At 46.6% G+C, this 20,097-nt stretch overlaps 1 protein-coding gene across 1 annotated transcript in view; it reads left to right on the top strand.

The window, feature by feature from the left end:
• Nucleotides 1-10,278: 10,278 nt before the first annotated feature.
• The window catches only part of IL1RL2 (interleukin 1 receptor like 2), a 46,892-nt gene continuing 37,073 nt past the window's right edge, over nucleotides 10,279-20,097 (top strand). Inside the window, exons 1-4 of the mRNA XM_036355413.1 lie at nucleotides 10,279-10,403; nucleotides 11,182-11,248; nucleotides 11,936-12,170; nucleotides 14,517-14,712. Of these exons, the coding sequence (XP_036211306.1) occupies nucleotides 11,188-11,248; nucleotides 11,936-12,170; nucleotides 14,517-14,712 (492 nt within the window). The 5' untranslated portion in view covers nucleotides 10,279-10,403; nucleotides 11,182-11,187. The remainder of the gene's footprint in view (nucleotides 10,404-11,181; nucleotides 11,249-11,935; nucleotides 12,171-14,516; nucleotides 14,713-20,097) is intronic.

Genomic DNA, 20,097 nt, shown 5'->3' on the forward strand with positions numbered 1-20,097 from the left:
TCTCTCTTTCTGCACATTCACTATTGGTGTATAGAAATGCCATAGATTTCTTGGCGTTAATTTTGTATCCTGCTACATTGCCGAATTCTTTTATTAAGTCTAATAGTTTATTGATGGAGTCTTTAGGGTTTTTTAAGTATAATATCATGTCATCTTCAAATAAGGACAGTTTTACTTCTTCTTTTCCAATTTGGATGCCTTTTATTTCTTCTTCTTGTCTAATTGCAATGGCTAATACTTCCAGTACTATGTTGAACAGGAGTGGTGAGAGTGGGCATCCCTGTCTTGTTCCTGTTCTTAGGGGAAATGGTGTTAGTTTCTGTCCATTGAGTATGATGTTGGCTGTGGGTTTGTCATATATGGCTTTTATTATGTTGAGGTATGATCTTTCAATTCCCACCTTGCTGAGAGTTTTTATCAAAAATGGGTGTTGAATTTTGTCAAACGCTTTTTCTGCATCAATTGATATGACTATGTGGTTTTTTCCTTTCAATTTGTTTATGTGATGTATCACGTTTATTGATTTGCGGATATTGTACCATCCTTGCATCCCTGGGATAAATCCTACTTGGTCGTGGTGTATGATCTTTCTGATGTACTGCTGGATCTGATTTGCTAAGATTTTGTTGAGGATTTTGGCATCTATGTTCATGAGGGATATTGGCCTGTAATTCTCTTTCATTGTGTTGTTTTTACCTGGTTTTGGTATTAGGGTGATGCTGGCTTCATAGAATGAGCTTGGAAGTGTTCCTTCCTCCTGGATTTTTTGTAGTAGTCTGAGGAGGATAGGTTTTAGTTCTTCCTTGAATGTCTGGTAAAACTCCCCTGTGAAGCCGTCAGGTCCTGGGCTTTTGTTTGCTGGAGGCTTTTTGATGACTGCTTCAATTTCTTCCATAGTTATTGGCCTATTGAGATTTTTAGATTCTTCCTGATCAAGTTTTGGAATGTTGTATTTTTCTAGGAATATGTCCATTTCCTCCAGGTTGTCTAGTTTGTTGGAGTAGAGTTGTCCATAGTATTAATTAACAATCATTTGTATTTCTGTAGGATCTGTTGTTATTTTGCCTCTATCATTTCTGATTTTGTTGATTTGGGTCCTTTCTCTTTGCTTCTTGGTGAGCCTGGCTAGAGGTTTGTCAATCTTGTTTATCCTTTCAAAGAACCAGCTCTTTGTTTCATTGATTTTCTGTATTGTTTTTTTGGTCTCTATGTCATTTATTTCTGCTCTAATCTTTATTATCTCCTTCCTTCTGCTCACTCTGGGCTTTTCCTGTTGCTCTATTTCTAATTCATTGAGCTGTAGATTTAGATGATTTACTACCATTTTTTCTTGTTTGTTGAGATAGGCCTGTAGAGCTATAAACTTCCCTCTCAGGACTGCTTTCATTGCATCCCAAAGGTTTTGGATTGTTGTGTTTTCATTGTCATTAGTTTCCAGGATGTTTTTGATTTCTTCTTTGATCTCATTGGTAACCCAATCAATATTTAATAACGTGCTATTCAGCTTCCAAGTGTTTGAGTATTTTGAGTTGTTTTTGTTGTAGTTTATTTCTAATATTATGGCCTTGTGGTCTGAGAAGATGCTTGGTATGATTTCAATCTTCTTGACTTTGGGGAGACTTTGTTTGTGACCCAATATGTGGTCTATTTTTGAAGATGTCCCATGAGCACTTGAGATGAACGTATATTTTGTGGCTTTGGGGTGAAGTGTTCTGAAGATGTCAATTAAGTCCATCTGATCTAGTGAGTCATTTAGGATTGCTGTTTCTTTGCTGAGTTTTTGTCTAGCTGATTTATCCAGTGATGTCAGTGGTGAATTAAAGTCCCCTACTATGATTGTATTGTTGTTGATCTCTCCCCTGATATCTTCCAGGAGTTTTCTTATGTATGTGGGGGCTCCTGCATTGGGTGCATATATGTTTATCAGGGTTATATCCTCTTGTTGTATTGATCCCTTTAGTATTATGAAGTGGCCTTTCTTATCTCTTGTTATGGCCTTCACTTTGAGGTCTATTTTGTCTGATATAAGTATTGCTACCCCAGCTTTTTTTTCATTTCCATTTGCCTGAAAGATATTTTTCCATCCCTTCACTTTCAGTCTGTGTGAGTCCCTTCTAATGAGGTGGGTCTCTGGTAGACAGCAAATATATGGGTCATGTTTTTTTATCCATTCAGCCACTCGATGTCTTTTGATTGGACCATTTAGTCCATTTACGTTTAAAGTTATTATTGAAAGGTACTTGTTTGTAGCCATTTCTATTTTTTTGTGTGGCTGTTTTCTTTCTGGGCTTTTTAGTTCTTCTTTTTACACCAGTCCCTTTAGCATTTCTTGCATTGCTGGCTTGGTGGTGATAAACTCCCTTAGCCTTTTTTTGTCTGTGAAGCTTCTTATTTCCCCTTCAATTTTTAATGATAGCCTTGCTGGATAGAGTATTCTTGGATTCAGTCCTTTGCTTTGCATCACTTTGTAAATTTCTGTCCATTCTTTTCTGGCCTGATGTGTTTCTGTTGAGAAATCATTTGATAATCTGATGGGGGATCCTTTGTAGGTAACTCTCTGTTTCTCTCTTGCAGCCTTTAAGATTCTGTCTTTGTCTTGTACATTTGCCATCGTTATTATTACGTGTCTTGGTGTGGGTCTTTTGGGGTTCATCTTGCCTGGGACTCTCTGTACTTGTGTAACTTTTTTCTTCCCCATATCAGGGAAGTTTTCTGACATTATTTCTTCAAATAGATTTTCTAATCCTTTCTGCTCTTCTTGTCCTTCTTGCAGCCCTATTATGCGTATGTTACTTCGTTTCATGTTGTCCCGAAGCTCCCTTAGGCTTTCCTCCTGCTTTTTAATTCTTTTCTCCAGTTGCTGTTCAGATTGAGCTTGTTTCTCTGCCTTATCTTCTAATTCACTAATTCGGTCCTCTGCTTCTTCTAGTCTGCTGTTGAAACTTTCCATGGTGTTTTTGATTGTAGCTATATCACTTTTCATTTCTTCCTGATTCTTGCATAGGTTGTTGATTTTCTCATCCATCCGGTGAATGAATTGTACAACCATTATTCTGAATTCTTTTTCTGTCATGTTGCATGCTTCAACTTCATTAATGTCCTTTCTTAGTGACTCCTCATTGTCTTTTCTCTGGGTGTTGGTTCGTCTCTTCATTCTGATTATCTCCCGATGGTTCAAACGTCGAGTTGCGTGGGCCTGGGCCGTGTGCAGTGGGAGCCTCCCACCACCCTAGTGTCACTGAAGAGCTCTGACACTAAGATGTGTGGTTGTTGTGGGTTGGTAGGAACCAGGCTCGCTCAGAGTCAGTGTTGTCAGCGCTCATTGTGGCCTTGTACTCGCCCTTAGAATCAGGGACCCTGCCTGCACCATGCTGAAATAGAGACCCCCCTGAAGCGTTTTGAAAACCAGACCCCCTAGTGTGCGCCAGGAGTCAGAGTTCCCCAGAATCCAGTATCAGAGTTTCTGTTGCTTCGCGCGACCTTGCCTTGAGAATCAGGGTCCCTGTGTGCCCTTGCACCAGGAATTGGAGTCACTGGATTAGTATGAATGCACAGGAAATCAGGATCTCAGGCGCAGGTGAAAAGAAACACAGTCAAGTCCCTGGTGCTTGGTGCTGCCACCTGCCCAGAGAATCGGTGTCCCTGGGCCTGTGATATGTGGGACAAATTCCGGCTGTTCGCGCGATTGCTCCCAGCCCAGGGCTCAGAAGCCGGCAGTGCGCCTAGGCTCAGTTCCAAGGTGCTCGGGCACTTCCAGGCTAAAGTTCCTGGAGCGCTGAGGCCCCGGCAAGGGGTGGGTCTATCAGTTAGTTACTCTGGCGTTGCCCACAAGCCTTCAGGAAGGGGGGATGGGCTCTGTTACTCACGGATCTGCCGCGGGGATTTCTGAACTTTTGGTGTCCGCAGGTCTGTAGCTGTGGTCACAGGTCTCTGTCCCCGGTGGCTGCAAGGTCTTGGTATGTGTCTGAGATCAGACTGGGTGGTGCTGAGGCCAGGATTGTAGTCTCAAGCAGCTCTGTTTCCCAAGATGGCGTGGTCGCCGTGCCTGTGCTGGCCCCCCAGGAGTGTCTGCGCAGGGAGCAGGACTCCTTCGCCTAAGACTGCCCGGTTTAGCAGCCCCTTAGAAGACCTGCAGAATCTAACTGTCCCTAGCTCATACACACACACACACCACACATGTCCACACACTCCTCTATCACTTCCTTGTGCTCTCACACTCTCTCCCTCCCTACCTTCCTGCTGGTCCCCATTTTGGAAGAACTCTTGCTTTTTAATTATGATGTGTCTAGGTGTGGTCCTCTTTGGATTCCTTTTGTTTGGGGTTCTCTGTGCTTCCTGGACTTGTAAGTCTATTTCTTTCACCAGGTAGGGGAAGTTTTCTATCATTATTTCTTCAAATAGGTTTTCAATATCTTGCTCTCTCTCTTCTTCTGGCAACCCTATAATTGGGATGTTGGTATGCTTGAAGCTGTCCCAGAGGCTCCTTACACTCTTTGTATTTTTGGATTCTTTTTTCATTTTGCTTTTCCGGTTGGGTGTTTTTTGCTTCTTCATATTTCAAATTGTTGACTTGATTCTTGCGATCCTCTAGTCTGCTGTTGGGAGTCTGTATAATATTCTTTATTTCAATCAGTGTATGCTTAATTTCTAGTTGGTCCTTTATCACAACCTCGAGGGTCTCATTAGATTTCTTATAGGTCTCATTAAGTTTATTGGCAGTTTCTAGAAAATTCTTGAAAAACCTTAAAAGTGTGGTTTTGAACTCTATATCCAGTAGTTTGCTTTCCTCCATTTCTGTCATTTATGTCCTTTTTCTTTGTCTCCACATTTTTTATGCTTCCCTGTGTTGATAAAGTGGTTTTCTGTGCTAAGTGTCCTCTAGGGCCCAGTGGTTCAGCCTCCCAAATTACCTGAGGAGGACACTCTTGGTGCACCCCCTTGTGGGCTTTGTGCACAGTCTTGTTGTAGTTAAGCCTTGATTGTTGTAGGAATCACTGGGAGGAATTGACCTCCAGGCCAATTGGCTGTGAGAATCAGCTGTGTCTGCAGTGGAAGAACTTCTGTGCTGGAGACACCCTATGGGGCAAGGCTTGCTTCAATGGGGCTTTGGTGCTCACTGAGTCTGCCCCCTGAGTGTGTCCTTTATGGTTCCACAGAGCTGCAAACTGGATGGTCCCACTCTGACCTCTGGGTACACTGGCTCCTGATCTCTAGGGAGGTGCTAATCTAGCCTTTGCCTGAGGCTATCCAGCAAAAACCTCCCTGCAGGGCTTGGGTGGGGCAGGTCCCAGGGGATCAACAGGGTGGGGCTAGCAATTATGGCTGCTCTCAGTCCTACCCTCAGAGGCTCTGCTTCTCAGTGTCCCGGTAATCATTGCAAGCCCCTCGGAGAGAAAGCTGCCCTCGAGTCCCGACCCATGCCAGACAGTCCCGCTTCTCCCATATGAGTCTGGGTCCACAGAGACTCGCCCGGAACTGGAGCTCAGAGCCTGAGACTCCCTCCCGATTGAAAACGACAACCGAGCCCTCAGCCGCCAGCCTGCTCCGCATGCACCTCCGCACCTTAGTATTTTACTTCCACATTGCGCCTCCTCTGAGTCTTGGTATGCTTTTCTCCTTCCTTCTAGTTGTAGAATTTCCACTCAGCCAGCCTTCCTGTGGTTCTGGATGATGTCCGTTCCATCTTTTAGTTGTATTTTTGAAGTGGTTGTTCGAGGCAGCAAACTCCGGTGTTTACCTATGCCGCCATCTTGGTTGCTCCAGTAAATTCTAGTTTTTTAATGTTATGAATACTCCTGCCATGAACATTCTAGCAAGTATCTCTTTTGTTGAATATACTAGTATGTATGCACTTCTATCTGGTGTATCCCTCAGGGACTAGCTGAGTTAGCTGGAGTAGATAATACCAAATCCTTTTCCTAGGTGCTGCGTGGCAACTTCCGTCATTCCATGTTCTCTACACTTGGTATTGTCACTCTTTGTAACTCGCCATTCTAGTGAGATTTTAATCATCAGCATGATATCTCTTTTATGCTCTTAATTGCCTAATAGTTTTTAATTTTGCCTAGAATAAAATTTAATCTTCTTTTTATTGCCCACAGGCCCTGGGCTTCCTCCTGCCTCAGTGACTGTATCCATCAACACTCTTGCTTAGTCACTGTATTCTACAGACTTCATTTCTATTATTTTAAAATTTCCAAATTTTCTTCCTTCGGAGATTTATTGTTTCTTCTGTGAGGAGAGCTCTTCATCCGTGTGCTCATCCACCTGGTGGCTCCTCATCACTCAGGCCTCAGCTACGCTGTCAATTACGTAGGAAAGCCTTCCAAACACCCTCACTACCCCTTCACCAGATTCCATATCTTTCATGTTTCTCACTAACCTGAAATCTTCTAAGTTTTCTTACTCAGTGTCCCCCCTCCCTACACCTTCCCATTCCCCACTCCACAGGCTCAACTCTAGACTGCAAGCTCTGAGGGGGCCGCCTCTTCCCCAGCATGGCTTCTGGCACACAGAGTACCCAGCACATTGGAGGAACGGTACAAATACTTGAGTGAATGATGGACTGATGAATGGAAGCTGAGGGAGAAATTAGGCCTAGAACCCCTGGAAACCAAATGTTTTTAGTATTATTCTTCTGTCACCCCTGTACTTCTTACATCTCTAGAAGTTCATTCATTTCAGCAACAAAAGGATGCTATAGAGTTGCTGCTGTGTATTCTCAAGTGTCTCAGGAAAAATGGGAGGAGGGAGAGCCTTAAGGTGTAGAGAGCTTTGTGGAGCCCCGACCTCCCGGCCCGGCCTGATTTGACCACGACACGCAAACATATTTCTGCTTCATTCTCACTATAAACTCTCTCTTTAGAGTTGGGAAATCGCTGATGTTTAGTTAAAACAAATAAAAGGTACTATGTATAAAATATACATCAGAGTATACAATCTCTAATATAAATAACTGCCTTGCAACTCTTCTGAATATGTATGATATCCTGGTTTGAGGATCAAATAGATTGAAGGTAAAAGTCAACAAACCTGAACTGAGCAATGACTCCAGAACACACAGGGTACTGCTTTACGCTGCGGCCTGCTCTCCAGAGGAGGTGATGACCTGCAGAGGAAGTTGCTTCACTTCATTAAAAACATCAACCAATGGGAAGAGTCCCTCACCTGCTTGTGACTAACAGCGGAAACGACCCATCCCTGTGACTAACAGCATAAGCTTCTAAGAATATTTGCAAAAACATCTGCAACTGGAAAGATTGCGACAGGAGGAGTTGGTGAGAAGATGATGATAAAGAAGCCTGGTTCATCGGGGATCTGTAACCTCAGACACTCTGCTAAGGACGTTTCCCAAATGTCACCTCTGAGAAGTGGGCCTCGTCACCTGTCTTGTAAGGAAGAGGCACTGCTGGCTTGCGCTCCTTCAGGGAGAGGCCAGGACGCACGTCTGCATGTCCCTTGGGACGTGCCCTCATGCGACATCAAAGGTAGAACTCAGTGAGTTTTCTACAAATTAATGAGAGGAAGACAAGCCAAGTGGGCAAAAGGGCAAACATATGAGAAGGAATTTCTTACAGAGAACACTCACTTGGCCAAAGATGTCCCACCTGAGTAGTGAATAGTGGAATGCAAAATAAAATCAGATGACAGCTTTTACAGCATTGGGCTGACTTAACTAGCAACATGTAACAGTGTGACATTACCAACTATGTTGGCAAGCACATGAAGTGGGAAACCCTTATCGTTCAAAGGACACAGATGTGGAGAAAGTCAGGGATTTTCTAATATAATTGAAGATGCACCTGCCCAATGATCCTGCCATTTCACTCTGAAAACCCGCACAGAACATTACAGAAACCTGCACCACGGCACTACTTTTAAGAGCAACATATAAATTTGAAACAACTTAAATGTCCAAAGGCGGTGGATATATAAATGGGGTCTAGTTATGCAGTGGAATATGATACAGCATTCTAAGTGAATGAGAGCTATACTCCTCCAAGTGCTTGGTCTCACAGATAGAATGCCGCGTGAGAAAAGCAAGTTACCAGTGTAGAGTTGTGTAAAGACTAACAACAATACTTTGTATTGCTTAAGAAACACACACACACACACACACACACACACACACACACACATTTTAAGATAAGCAGCATCATGCTGAGGATAGTACATTTAGTGGGTGGGAGAAGTGTATAGAGAAAAACTGCTAATTCTTATTTCTGCTGCTGGGTCTTGCTTACATAACCTATGACCTGTTTTGAGTTATTTAGCTCTTTTTTAAAAAATATATTTTATTGATTGCTTGCAGAGAGGAAGGAAGAGGGATAGAGAGTTAGAAACATCGACCAGTTGCCTACTGCACACCTCCTACTGGGGATGTGCCCACAACCAAGGTACATGCCCTTGACTGGAATTGAACCCGGGACCCTTCAGTCCACAGGCCGATGCTCTATCCACTGAGCAAAACCGGTCAGGGCGAGTTATTTAGCTCTTAAATATTGTATTTAAAAACATCAAAAGTGAAAATTAGAGAGAAAAAATAAAGAATTCAACTTAGGGAATTTCAGCATGAAACAGCATTCCTGTGGTCAGAACAAAGCAAACCTGAGTGTCTTCACCTGGGACCTCCATAAATAAATTCTGTTTGAATTCCTTCCTTCCCATTCTCCTTGCAAACAACGCTCCAGTTTCTCCAATTTTTCCAACGTAATTGAGAACCTGTAGTAAATTTTGGACTTTGGTTTTTCAATTGCAAAGCTCACAGTCCCCAAGTGATAGGCCCATAGCTTCACTGGCAAAGTGAAATGTCAGGAATATCCAGTAAGAGAGAGATACTGAAGGGGCTGGGATGGCCCTTCTTAACTTCATACACTTTGGGGCCCTGTACTGGTTAGACTTGGCACAATGCTCACCCTCAAACCGTAACAAGATGGGGCACAAGTTTGTCTCTTCATAAAGTAGAAACTGAAAAGGACAAAATAAAAAGATTTAGGAACATCTTTCAACACTGCTTATAACAACAGCTCTAAGTGCAAGGACTGGACTGTTTTTGATAGTAACACCTTTGTTTTGTTTTGGGGCGTGTGCGGGGGGCATCCGCCTTATAAATTGTGTCTGTGCAGAGGAACTCCCCTAGTGCTGCAGGAACAGAATAAGGCCTCCACTCACTGCCACCCAGCGCTCTCCAGTGCACCTGGGGGTGCAGGGCTACACAGACATGCTCCCTCAGAAGCAATTAGATGCGGAAGCAGGTTCGAGAACCCTGCGTTCTTCTATTAGGTGAGACATTAAAGAGATTTCCAAATATTGGCTATGAGTATGCAGTTGTTTGTAGAACAGTATCATTTTTCTCAGGAAGTCTGTTTTGGGAAGTATAGTTATTTTTCATAAAATGTCTGATATTTATGATCTTAGGCATACATAATGCATTTTTTGTTATTTAAAATGGATAAAATAAATGTTCAAACTCTATTTAATTTCTAACACAGCAAGTGGTGACAGACAACACGCACAGACACAAAAGCGCTGGGACCTCAGTGACTGGAACCTTGTGGGGGTTTGCAAACCGCGGCCACACCGCCTGGGAGCGCGGCTGGCACAGTCCTCCTTGCCCCCCGCCTGTGGCGCTTCTGCCTGGGGCCCAGCCCCCAGAGCCCCGGGCGGCCTGGCCCCGAACCGCCTCTCTCTCTCTCTAATCCTCGCCGGAGAATATGTTTTTATTGATTCCTTCCTTTTTTAAAGAGAGAGAGGAAGAAGCATGGATGTGAGAGAGAACCACTGATCGGTCGCCTCCCGAGCGCGCACAGGGGCTGGGCGGGATGGAGCCACAGCCTCGGCGAGTGCCTGCCCGGGGGGAGCCGCGAGCTTTGCGGTGCATGGGACGCGCGGCAGCCGCCCCAGCCCTGGCGCAGGGAGATCCTGAATGATGGTCGCATTTTAGATTTCCTTCCGTCGCAGTGGCCAAGGCAGCAGCCCCCGGGCAGCCCCCGCTCCCCTTTGGGACCCGAGCAGCCCGTGCTCCGGGGCTGGGCGTCACCCCGGGCGGCCGGCTTCCTGGTTACCGAGCGCGGCGCGTCCGTGCTGGTCCCGACTCCCCAGGAGCCGCCCGGACGGCTCCCCCTGGGGGCGCTCAGTGCCGCCCGAGGAGGCCCGGCCGCACCGAACGCGTAGCGCGCACAGGACGGGGCGGGCCGAACGGCGGCGGGGACCCCGGGCCAGGCGCCCAGGCGGCCTCGGACCCGCCCCTGCACGAGGCCGCACCTCCCCGCGCGCTGAGGTGCCCGCCCCGCCCGCAGCGCTGTTGGCGGGGAGCAGCCGGGCCTGGAGGTGCCCGCCGTCCCGCCCGGAGCCAGCCCCGCGCTCCCCAGCCCCAGGCTCCGGTCCGCCCCCGGGGCGCCCAGGTAGGTGTGCGGGAACCAGGTGGCCGGACCTTTGGGACCTGAGGCCAGAGGTCGGACCCCGGCGGCTTCCCACCGGCTGGGCGACCCGAATCTGCCGGCCTCCCGCCGGCCCCTCCCAGATGACCCTCACTGGCCTCCCAGATGGTCCTCCAGGTGGATCTCACCGGCCCCTCCCAGTGGATCTCACCTGCTCCCAGGTGGCCCTCCCAGGTGGATCTCATAGGCCCCTCCCAGGTGGCCCTCCCAGGTGGATCTCACCTGCTCCCAGGTGGCCCTCCCAGGTGGATCTCATAGGCCCCTCCCAGGTGGCCCTCCCAGGTGGCCCTCCCAGGTGGATCTCACCTGCTCCCAGGTGGGCCGGGCTGGGATGTGGGCTCAGGCCTTGCGGACCCGAGGCCCCAGACGCAGGGGAGGCCACGTGCCACGCACAGGGGACCCGGACCCTCAGGGCTGAGGCGGCTGGGGGGGAGCCTCCCAGGGAGCCTCCCAGAGATCCCACCTCACTGCCCAGGGAAGGGGGAATCGCCTCCTCCCCAGGAAGCGATGGCGCTCCCTGGAGGGGGGACCCGCTCCGCCCCCACCGCGCCCCGCCTCCCCTCTGCGACCGCCCGCGGCTCTTCCACCCAATCCTGAAGGTCGGCCCAAGGATAGGAAAGGGCAGGGAAGGTACACGCGGGGCCAGGTGGAGGGCACCCCAGGAGGAAGGGAAGGCCAGCGGCTGACCTGGGATCTCCGAGGTCGCAGAGCCGGCCCTGCCCCACCCCTTCTCTTCCCGCAGCCTGCTATGGGGGCGGCGTCCCTGCTGCTGTGCGTGTCCGTGGCCCTCCCGCTGCTTCTGGGCGCAGGTATGTTGGCGTTGCCTGGCCCTCAGCCACCTCACCCTGTGTCCCTGCGGCCAGCCCGCCTGGTGTGTGGACCTGGGGGAGGCGGGGGGCTCTGAGCCTGCAGCTCACCTTCCCCGGGGCCCAGGCAGGGGTCTGCGGAGTGGGAGCTTCCCTTCCAAAGCCTGGTGCTCGGCCCCAAAAGGGCATGAGCTTTGAGGTGACTTAGGAGAGGAGGAGGGTAGGCAAAGTGCGAGTCAAGGCTTGCATTCAAGGGCAAATGGATGGAGTGCTGTCTGGGTCCTATGACAGCTCTGTTCTATGGCCCAAGGTAAAAGCAAACCAGGCAATTTGGTAAAAAGGAACTTTAAAGCGAGCGGATTTTTAAACAAAATAGCTGGTGACAGAAAACAGGACAAGGAGGGCCGAGAGCAGGAAGGTTTCCTCTGAGGGGAGGGGAAAGAATGAAGGCCTTCCGATGGAAGGGAGAGAGGGGCTCATTCCAGAGGCTGACAACCGGGAGGAAGCAGGAGATTCAGTCCTATGGACACACTGGGAGGGCTCTGAATTCTGCTTTCACATCAACACACTATTTTTGGGAAATTCCCACACTGAGAAAGCTCTCAGTGAAATTGGCTAGGAATTGACACATTCGTTAAACTATTAGTAAAGAGTTCCCTTTCATGATTACGTTTCCCTTCCTCTCCCTAGATGAATGCCACGTCATCCGTGTGCTAACCGAGGCATCTTCAGCAAAGCAGCCCTTTGCCTTTAGTTGCACATCCCCTCTGCTCACTTCCGGGAAAGCACGTGTAGCCTGGTACAGACACCCTCGCAAAGGCCCAGTCCCCACCGACTCGCAGGCGAGGATCCACCAGGAGCAGAGCTGGCTCGTGTTCCTGCCCGTGGCCTGGCGGGACTCGGGGACCTACCAGTGTGTGATAAAGTAAGTTCCCCCCTTGAAGAGCACCAGCACACTCTCCCCATCTCTCTCACTGACATGTTACAATCATATGTCTATAATTCTTTTAGGAAAATTCTTAATAAATTCGTAAGAACTTAAAAACTCAATGAGAAGAATAAAATATGGTTTTATAGTTGTTATAAAACAATTTCCAATGAAAACGTTTTAAAGCAGAGAAGATTTGTAAATCAGTTGTTAGAATATGAAATACAGCTTTTCCCATGGAAGTGATGCCACATCCAGACCAACTTCCAAAACTGGTGTCTCCCACTATTGTCGCTGCCCTCATTCTCCGCATGCCCAGCATTCCTGTGATGGGCTGCATGTCCGGAGGGGAGCCAGCCTCCTTTGCCCACCACCTTTTTGTAAGGCATCTGCTATGGAAATGTACCAGTGACAAAGCACCACGTATGCTCAGGCCCAGTGTACCCTGTGCTAGAAAGTAACACTGTGTAGTTGAATGACAGCTCTGTGTAGATGGGGACAGCTGAGCTGGTGGGGACTGCGTTCAGCTGGAGCGTGCCTCACCAAAGGCGACAATCTATTCAGCTCAAGTCCATTTTCCATTTTTTCAAGGAAACCTGAAAATTAGTGTGTGTGTGTGTGTGTGTGTGTGTGTGTGTGTAACTTTTCAATAGCTTTGTGTGTGTTGCCTAAATAAAACACACCTTTGGACCACATTTTGCCCAAGGGCCCCGTTTTGTGACCTTCCTTTACTGACACACATGTGCATGACCTAACGCAGTGGTCGGCAAACTGCAGCTCACAAGCCACATGCGGCTCTTTGGCCCCTTGAGTGTAGCTCTTCCACAAAATACTGACTTCTGCGCATGGGCCACGAGGTTTCAATCACACTGTACATGTGCTCCCGCATGTGGTATTTTGTGGAAGAGTCACACTCAAGGGGCCAAAGAGCCACATGTGGCTCGCGAGCTGCAGTTTGCCAACCACTGACCTAACGAATGCTTTGGCCTCCCCGAGGCATGGTTCTCTTGTCTGCAGAATGGGAAGCATGGCAGCCTGCTAGGGCCGAAGTGAAATGAGCTGAGATCATGGGACGTAGGCGCCTCCAAAGGGAAGCTGCATTCCCTCTCATTCTGTTTCTGTGGTATTTGCTGGTCCCTTTCTGTGCCCGGCTCTGATTCATGCCAGATTCCTCATTTTCATATGTCAGATCGACCTACAGGACAAAATCACTCAGTGGTACAGAAACAGGAGTGGCCGGTGCCCGTGTACATGGCCTTTTTCCAGTTTCACTCACCAGGCCCATCATGCTGGGGCGGGTGCTCTCCCATGACATACGAACTAGAGGTGGAGATTGTATGTCACACAAATTCACTGTGAAATCCAGACTGGATTTAAAATATTTGAACCTGGGAGCTGGGAAATGCAGAAAATCATCTTTCACAGAAAGGAAACAGATACTGTCTGTAATAGAAGAAAATAAACAAGAATTTTCATAAAATTTTAACATATACATAGACATGATACATACTCAGTAAACTGTATATTTGAAATGCTTTCAAATTCACATAAAATTTGCAAGACTAGTATAAAGAACTCTCATCTATCCTTTAACTAGATTCCCCTTATTTAACACTTTGCCACATTTACCTTATTATTCTCTCTCCATATATTTGTACATCACACATGATAAGTTTTCTAAATCATTTTTCCTAAATCATGTGAGTTGTAGGCATTATGACCCCTGACCCTTTACTATTTCAATGTGTATTCCCTATCGACAAAAATATGCTCTTACTAATCACATACAGATCACACCTTTAGGAAATTGTACTGTTGTACGATGTTCTACTCAGTCCATGTTCTCCTTTTACCCATCCTCTCAGTGGCGAGCAGTTCAAGTCTTTTCTTCCCAGTAGGGGCCAGGCAAGATCATGCCCTGCCGCTGGCTGCCGTGTGCTTTTGCTCTTTCCCCTGGACAGGTCCTTGGGCTGTTCTTCACGACACTGACATTTTGAAGGAGCACAGGAAATTTTATATTAAATCCCTAATTTGGGTTATTTCTCCCCGAGCCCCCCAGATCGGAACGCTATGACAGGGTCTGTCCTCCTAGGCCACGCTCAGCGGCACCCGGTGTCTGTCGGCCCCCGGCCATGTCCCTGTTGGTCCCTGGGTAGGGTGCGTCCAGTGTTTCCATGTGTCAGCACTTTCCCTGGGTGCTGCGAGCCTGTGAGCTGTGCTTGTCTTGCTGGAGGCAGCGTGTTCGCACTGTGCCTCACAGAGGATTTGCACGTATTTGAAGATGACTGGCATCGTTTGGTCCTGTGATTGTTTCATGAGGGTCACTCTGTTGTTTTCTTACAGTGATACAGACATGTGTCGCCAAGTACATGTAAACCTAACTGTGTTTGAAAACTATGGGTGCGGCATGTCCAGAAACAGTCAAATGAATTTCCCAGATGGGCACGAACAAATACTGCATGTTGGGAAAGACGACAGCCTGACATGTCACCTGAATTTCCCGAAGAGTTGTGTCTTGGATTCAGTAAAATGGTATAAGGTAAAAAAAAAGGATTTTCCCATTAATACTGTCTCTTCTTTTCTTTAAAACCCACTTGTTTTTTCAATTTAAGTTGTATTTTTAAGGCAAAATTAGAAAAGAGATTGTGTATCTCAGACAGATTTGATAGCTGATTGCTATTGACAATCTTATCTGCTAATTATTTATGTTTAAATTTATGGTTATTACTAGAGGCCCGGTGCACGAAATTCATGCACTCCAGGTGGTCCCTCAGCCTGGCCTGCACCCTCTCACAGTCTGGGGAGTGGGCCTAAGCTAGTAGTCGGACATCCTTAGCGCTGCCACAGGGCTTCCGGCTGAGCAGCACTCCCCCTGTAGGAGCACACTGACCACGAGGGGGTCAGTTCCTGTGTTGAGCTTCTGCCCCCTGGTGGTCAGTGCACATCATAATGACAAGTTGTTCTGCCATTCAGTTGATTTGCATATTAGCTTCTTATTATATAGGATAGCTTTTTAATATTTTATTCTTTGTATCTTCCACCTCCTCCCTACCATCCTTACTTTTCAGACCATCCTTGGCTATTTCTCTTTTCAAACAGATTAATTAATTCGTATGTTTGAATGGGCCCTCACGTGCACATGAGGCAATAATCACACAGCATAACCCCCGGAAGTCTCCTTCCCACTCCTGACCCATGTGTATCCTGGGCCCATGGCCCCTCCCCCAACAAGCAGCTACTCTTATTAGTCCTGTTAAGTGTCATGTTTATTTTGGGGTTAAGTTCTAGTTTGCTTGAAGTCATATTATGAATGGATGTTAAATTTTATCTGCCTTTCCTAATTATTAGATATTTTTTTCTTTTTACTCTGTTACTGTACTGAATAACAGGAATTGATTTGTGAATGTTATACCCATGTTGCTTTACTGGAATAATCTAAATTGATGTGTAACCCTTTTTATATGTTGCCAGATTTGGCTTGCCTGATTTGTCAAAAAAAATTTTCATCTAAATCATAAAGAGGTCGGTTTGTAATTTTTGTTGCCTGCTTTGTCCCTGTCAAATTTTGGTATAAAGGATATGCTGACCTTAGAAAATAAGTTGGGAAGTAATCTTTACTTTCTTCTGGAATGTTTAAGATTGATTTTATTTCTTCTGCTATGTGCTTTTAGTGTTTATAGTAAAGTTATGTAAGACTGGGACTTCCTTTGAAGGAAAGTTTTTAAATCATAGAATTCAGAGTCCTTAATTATAGGGCCACTCAGATGCCCTACTGCTTCTTTATAGCAAACCTAGCACATTGTGCTTGCTTAGAAATTTTCATTTTACCTTTACAATTTTTAAGTTATTGAGCTAAAATTGTTCAAAATATACTGTTATTACCTTTTTAATGTTTGTAGGATTTGAGGTGATGTCTCTTTTTCATATCTGGTGTCATATTTCTCTCTCTCTCTCTCTCTTGTTTTGTTGACTCCTGCCAGGGATTTATCAACTTGAATAATTTTTTCAAAGCGCTAACTTTGTTAACTCTGTTTCATTAATTTATGCTCTCATTTACACTCCCCCCTCCCCCCGTTTTCTTGGGTTTTTTTAACTTGCTGTTATGTTAATAACTTTATGAGATGGATTTTTGGGTCATCCTATATAATAAAGAGCTAATATGCTAATTAGAACGAACAGCAAAACGACCATCCATTAAGTAAGCTTAATCGCACTGTGGCAGAGAATCTACTCCATATGTTGTAAGTAGTTTGAAATTTGGTGAGACTGCCTTCAAGTTCCACGTTTGCCAATGCCTCAGGCTTAGTCCACAGAATGAGAGAGCTGCAGTCTGGGTCTGTTAGTTCTGTGATTCACGTCCACAATGCGCTTCCCCCTCTTCTTTCAGTTGCTTAGAAAGAGATGCAGAAGTAGCCCTCGGTGGGTGTGGGTTTTGGAGTGTGGCTCACCCACTTCTGAAGCCCAGTCCGCCTTCTCAGGAACCAGTGTCCACTTCCCCTCGTGGCTCCCCAGGTGCTGCTCCTCAGGCCTTGGCCTCCACCGCAGCCTCACAGCCCCTCCTGGCACCAGTGGGACCCGTCGGGGCTTCCCAGGAGGACTCTGGCCTGACCTGCCCCTGCTGAGCTCATGGCCGTGGAGGCAGTGACATTTGCAGAGGCATCACTCTGCCGCGCCCCCAGTGCCAAGATGCAGGTGCATTGCACCTCATTTTCTCCCTTAGGAAGTGAGTTTGGACCACATGATTTCAGAAGGCTTTCCAATCCCATGGCCACTCGCCTGAGAGCACAGCCTGTTCCCTTCCATCCCAGCGTGATCGGATTAGAGGAATGGGCAGTTGTTAGCAATTTAAGCAGCGTTATAATACTTATCACTATTAAAATGCATGCCAATCTCTGTAAGACCCTGAGACGAACCCAGAGCCCCATGATTGGTCCTACGGATCTTTTTAACAAGCAGGTGCTTGGCCTCTTTCTCTGCTGCGAAGCAGGTTATGCATGAGGGAGACTCAGGCAAGTTTCATTTTGAAATAACCACTCAGCCCGAGAAGACGGGAGGGAGCTAGGAGGCAGGTAGTATAAGGAGGGGCCATTCTCCAGTGTCAACCTGTGCAGACCCAGTACCTCAGTCATGGCTCTGTTTTTGCCACTAACTGACTCACCCCTTGGGCCTCAGTGTTTTCATCTGTAGAATGAGAGGGTTGGAATAAATTATGAAAATATTTAGAGCTTATCATCTGCCTGGTGCCATGCCAGGCACTGGGGATGTAATGATGAGAGAACCCTCGCTTCCAATAGCCATAATTTACCAGAAGGGCAGACAAGCAAGCGAAACAGTTTTCCTTAGAGCACAAGGTGAACTCAAAGGAGGCAACATAAGATCAGCCACAGGCCTTTCTGAGGGAGGTGACTGCTGAGCTGTGTTTACAGAATGATTGACAGCTAACCTGGGGGGAAGGGAAGGGAGGATGGGAATTCAAGGGAACAGTATGTGAAAAGGTACCAGTGAGAATGGTTTGGGGCATTGATTAGAGTTTAGGGTATATGTTAGTGTGGTATTAGGAGTAGGAGACCTTGCATGCTAGCTGACACACAGCCCTTCCCACTCACAGTACTTTAACAGCTAACCACACCACCAGGATAGTGACATGATCAACTTTGTATGTGAGTGAAGTTTTTGTGTGGGCACTATAGTGAATAAATTGGAAGGACTTAATGATGGTGGTGTGTTGATTATTTAGGCTATTTTAGAATTTAATAAAAAATGGGGATCATTTTAAAAAGTGCATGAAGTGGAACTGGTAGAATGGAGGAAAGGAGGGGTAAGCAGAGGTCACTCATTTGTGAAGGCCTCTGTTCTCTCTGTTACCTGGGAGATGCCATGTGGGAGATTTGAACAGGCAGCATGGTGAGTAGGTGAGTGTGGTAGTGAAGACCATGCATTTGGAGTGGTGCCAAGACCCATGCTTACCTCCCACAGTGCTCAGCTGGCGCGGGCGGGGACCACAGGGCTGACCTGGTGCGGGTTTGCAGGGTGGATACGCTGGCAGGCAAAGGGCTACAGAGTTCAGTGGCTGAAAGGGGTGATTAAAGTCGTAGCCACAGGAGTCCAGGTTGGTTTAGATTTAGAAAGAAAACAATGCCCTAAGGAAACTAGAAATTAGGAGTAAATAAAGGGTTAAGAGGACTGATTCAAATTAAGATAAGAAATTGGATTAGGTGCATAGAAAGTTCAGGCAGGAAATATGGCAGACATGGTGGCAAACACTCACCATCCACAGTGAGCCTCCTGCCACAGAGACCAGGAAGCTGGAAGGAAGGCAGGGCAACCAGCACACCTGCGCTGCCAGGGTGCCTGCAGCTCCAGTCCTGGACGGACTCAGCGTGTCCCCTGCTTCCGGGAGGCTGGTGTGAGGGCAGCACAGCAGGGCGGGAGCCTCGTGCATGTGTCTCTGGAGTTACTTGTTGGGCTGGCTCTACCCGATGTGACAGGATTTCACAAGGACAGCGGCGGAGTAGCCACTCCTGGCCTCTGACTTGCAGGTGGTTTAGTTCCAAATCCGGGCCCCACCGTCATGACTGTGGTGGAGGTAGCAGCTGTTGTATGAGCTGGTCCCACAGTGCGGCGCTGGACCAGACCTCACTCCCTGAGCACTTCTTAACATTTTGTAAGCACCTAATACCCTGTGTTGAATCCTTTTCTGCCCAAAATAGCCAGAATGCTTTTGTTTCTTGCAACTAAATCAAGACTGAGAGCTAGGACCTCATAGAGTTTTAAAGATTAAATGAAATAATCTCTCCACTAAGCATTTAGTTCACTGTGGGCACATAGCGATTACTGTACCAAACATTATTAGATATTATTACTTAGTGAAAATAAAGGGATGAAGAGGTGGCATAGTAAAAAATTATAATCAGAATGATATATATGTTTTTAAGAGTTTAGAGACATAGTAGTTATGGACAAAGTTTAAGTTGTGGCTGGGAGAATTGAGGCCTGGGAGGGATAAAGATTGTCCTTGAATTCGAAGGGGTTGAGGGGAGAAAGTTTGGACACTAAACGCCCATTCTTATAGATAGATAGAGAAGTGCCTACACGTGAAAAAGCTGTATGTCTCCATGTTTTTCGGTTCCAAATTACTCCTCAATACAACAAGGTCCTCCTCACCATCGTGCGGAATCTGTACTGTGAGGTTACTCCTGGCTTTCCCGCTGCCAAACCTAACATTCATTTTCAGCCCTAAGCTTGATTTCCTAGTAGCATTCATAACTACTGGACATTCTTTCCAGCTAAGAACTCTCTCTTCTATTCTACCTGAGACTCACTTCTTTTATCTCTGCTCCCCCAAACCCCCCATTCTTTCCTTAGCAACCATCACTGGGTTCTCATCCTCTATATTGGGGCCTTAGATTTTGGGGTTTCAATTTCAGCCACGGTCATCTTCTATTCTTGCCTTGATTACATTCAGATGGGGATGGCTCATGGAACCATTCATGCACAGAGGGCTCCCAACTCTCTCTCCCACTTTGATCTTTCTCTCAACCTCCAGATACTTTGTCCAATGGCCTAACATGTATTCCTCTTAGACATTTCCATCCATAACTCAACCATTGCCACCATATCTAGAGCCACTTTGGTCTCACCCCCAAATCTGATCATTCTTTTGTATTTTCTTTACATTCTCTCTCCTATCTAACAACACCTTTGCATAACCAAAATGGGGTCATGAAAATCCTGTTCTCTCTCCATATTCCAAATTTGTCACTGAATTCTGTGGATTGGAATTGTTTAACATCATTGTTTTTGTGTTCTCTTCTTGCTGTTCTTACTGTACTGCCTTAGTTCATGCTCTGTTTAGCCTTAGTTTATGGAAATAACTTTCTAAAATTTCCCCAGTTTCTTGATCATTCATCTTTAATCCTTTCCC

The sequence above is a fragment of the Myotis myotis genome, unplaced genomic scaffold (assembly GCF_014108235.1).
Source record: "Myotis myotis isolate mMyoMyo1 unplaced genomic scaffold, mMyoMyo1.p scaffold_m19_p_22, whole genome shotgun sequence".
NCBI classification, from domain to species: domain Eukaryota; kingdom Metazoa; phylum Chordata; class Mammalia; order Chiroptera; family Vespertilionidae; genus Myotis; species Myotis myotis.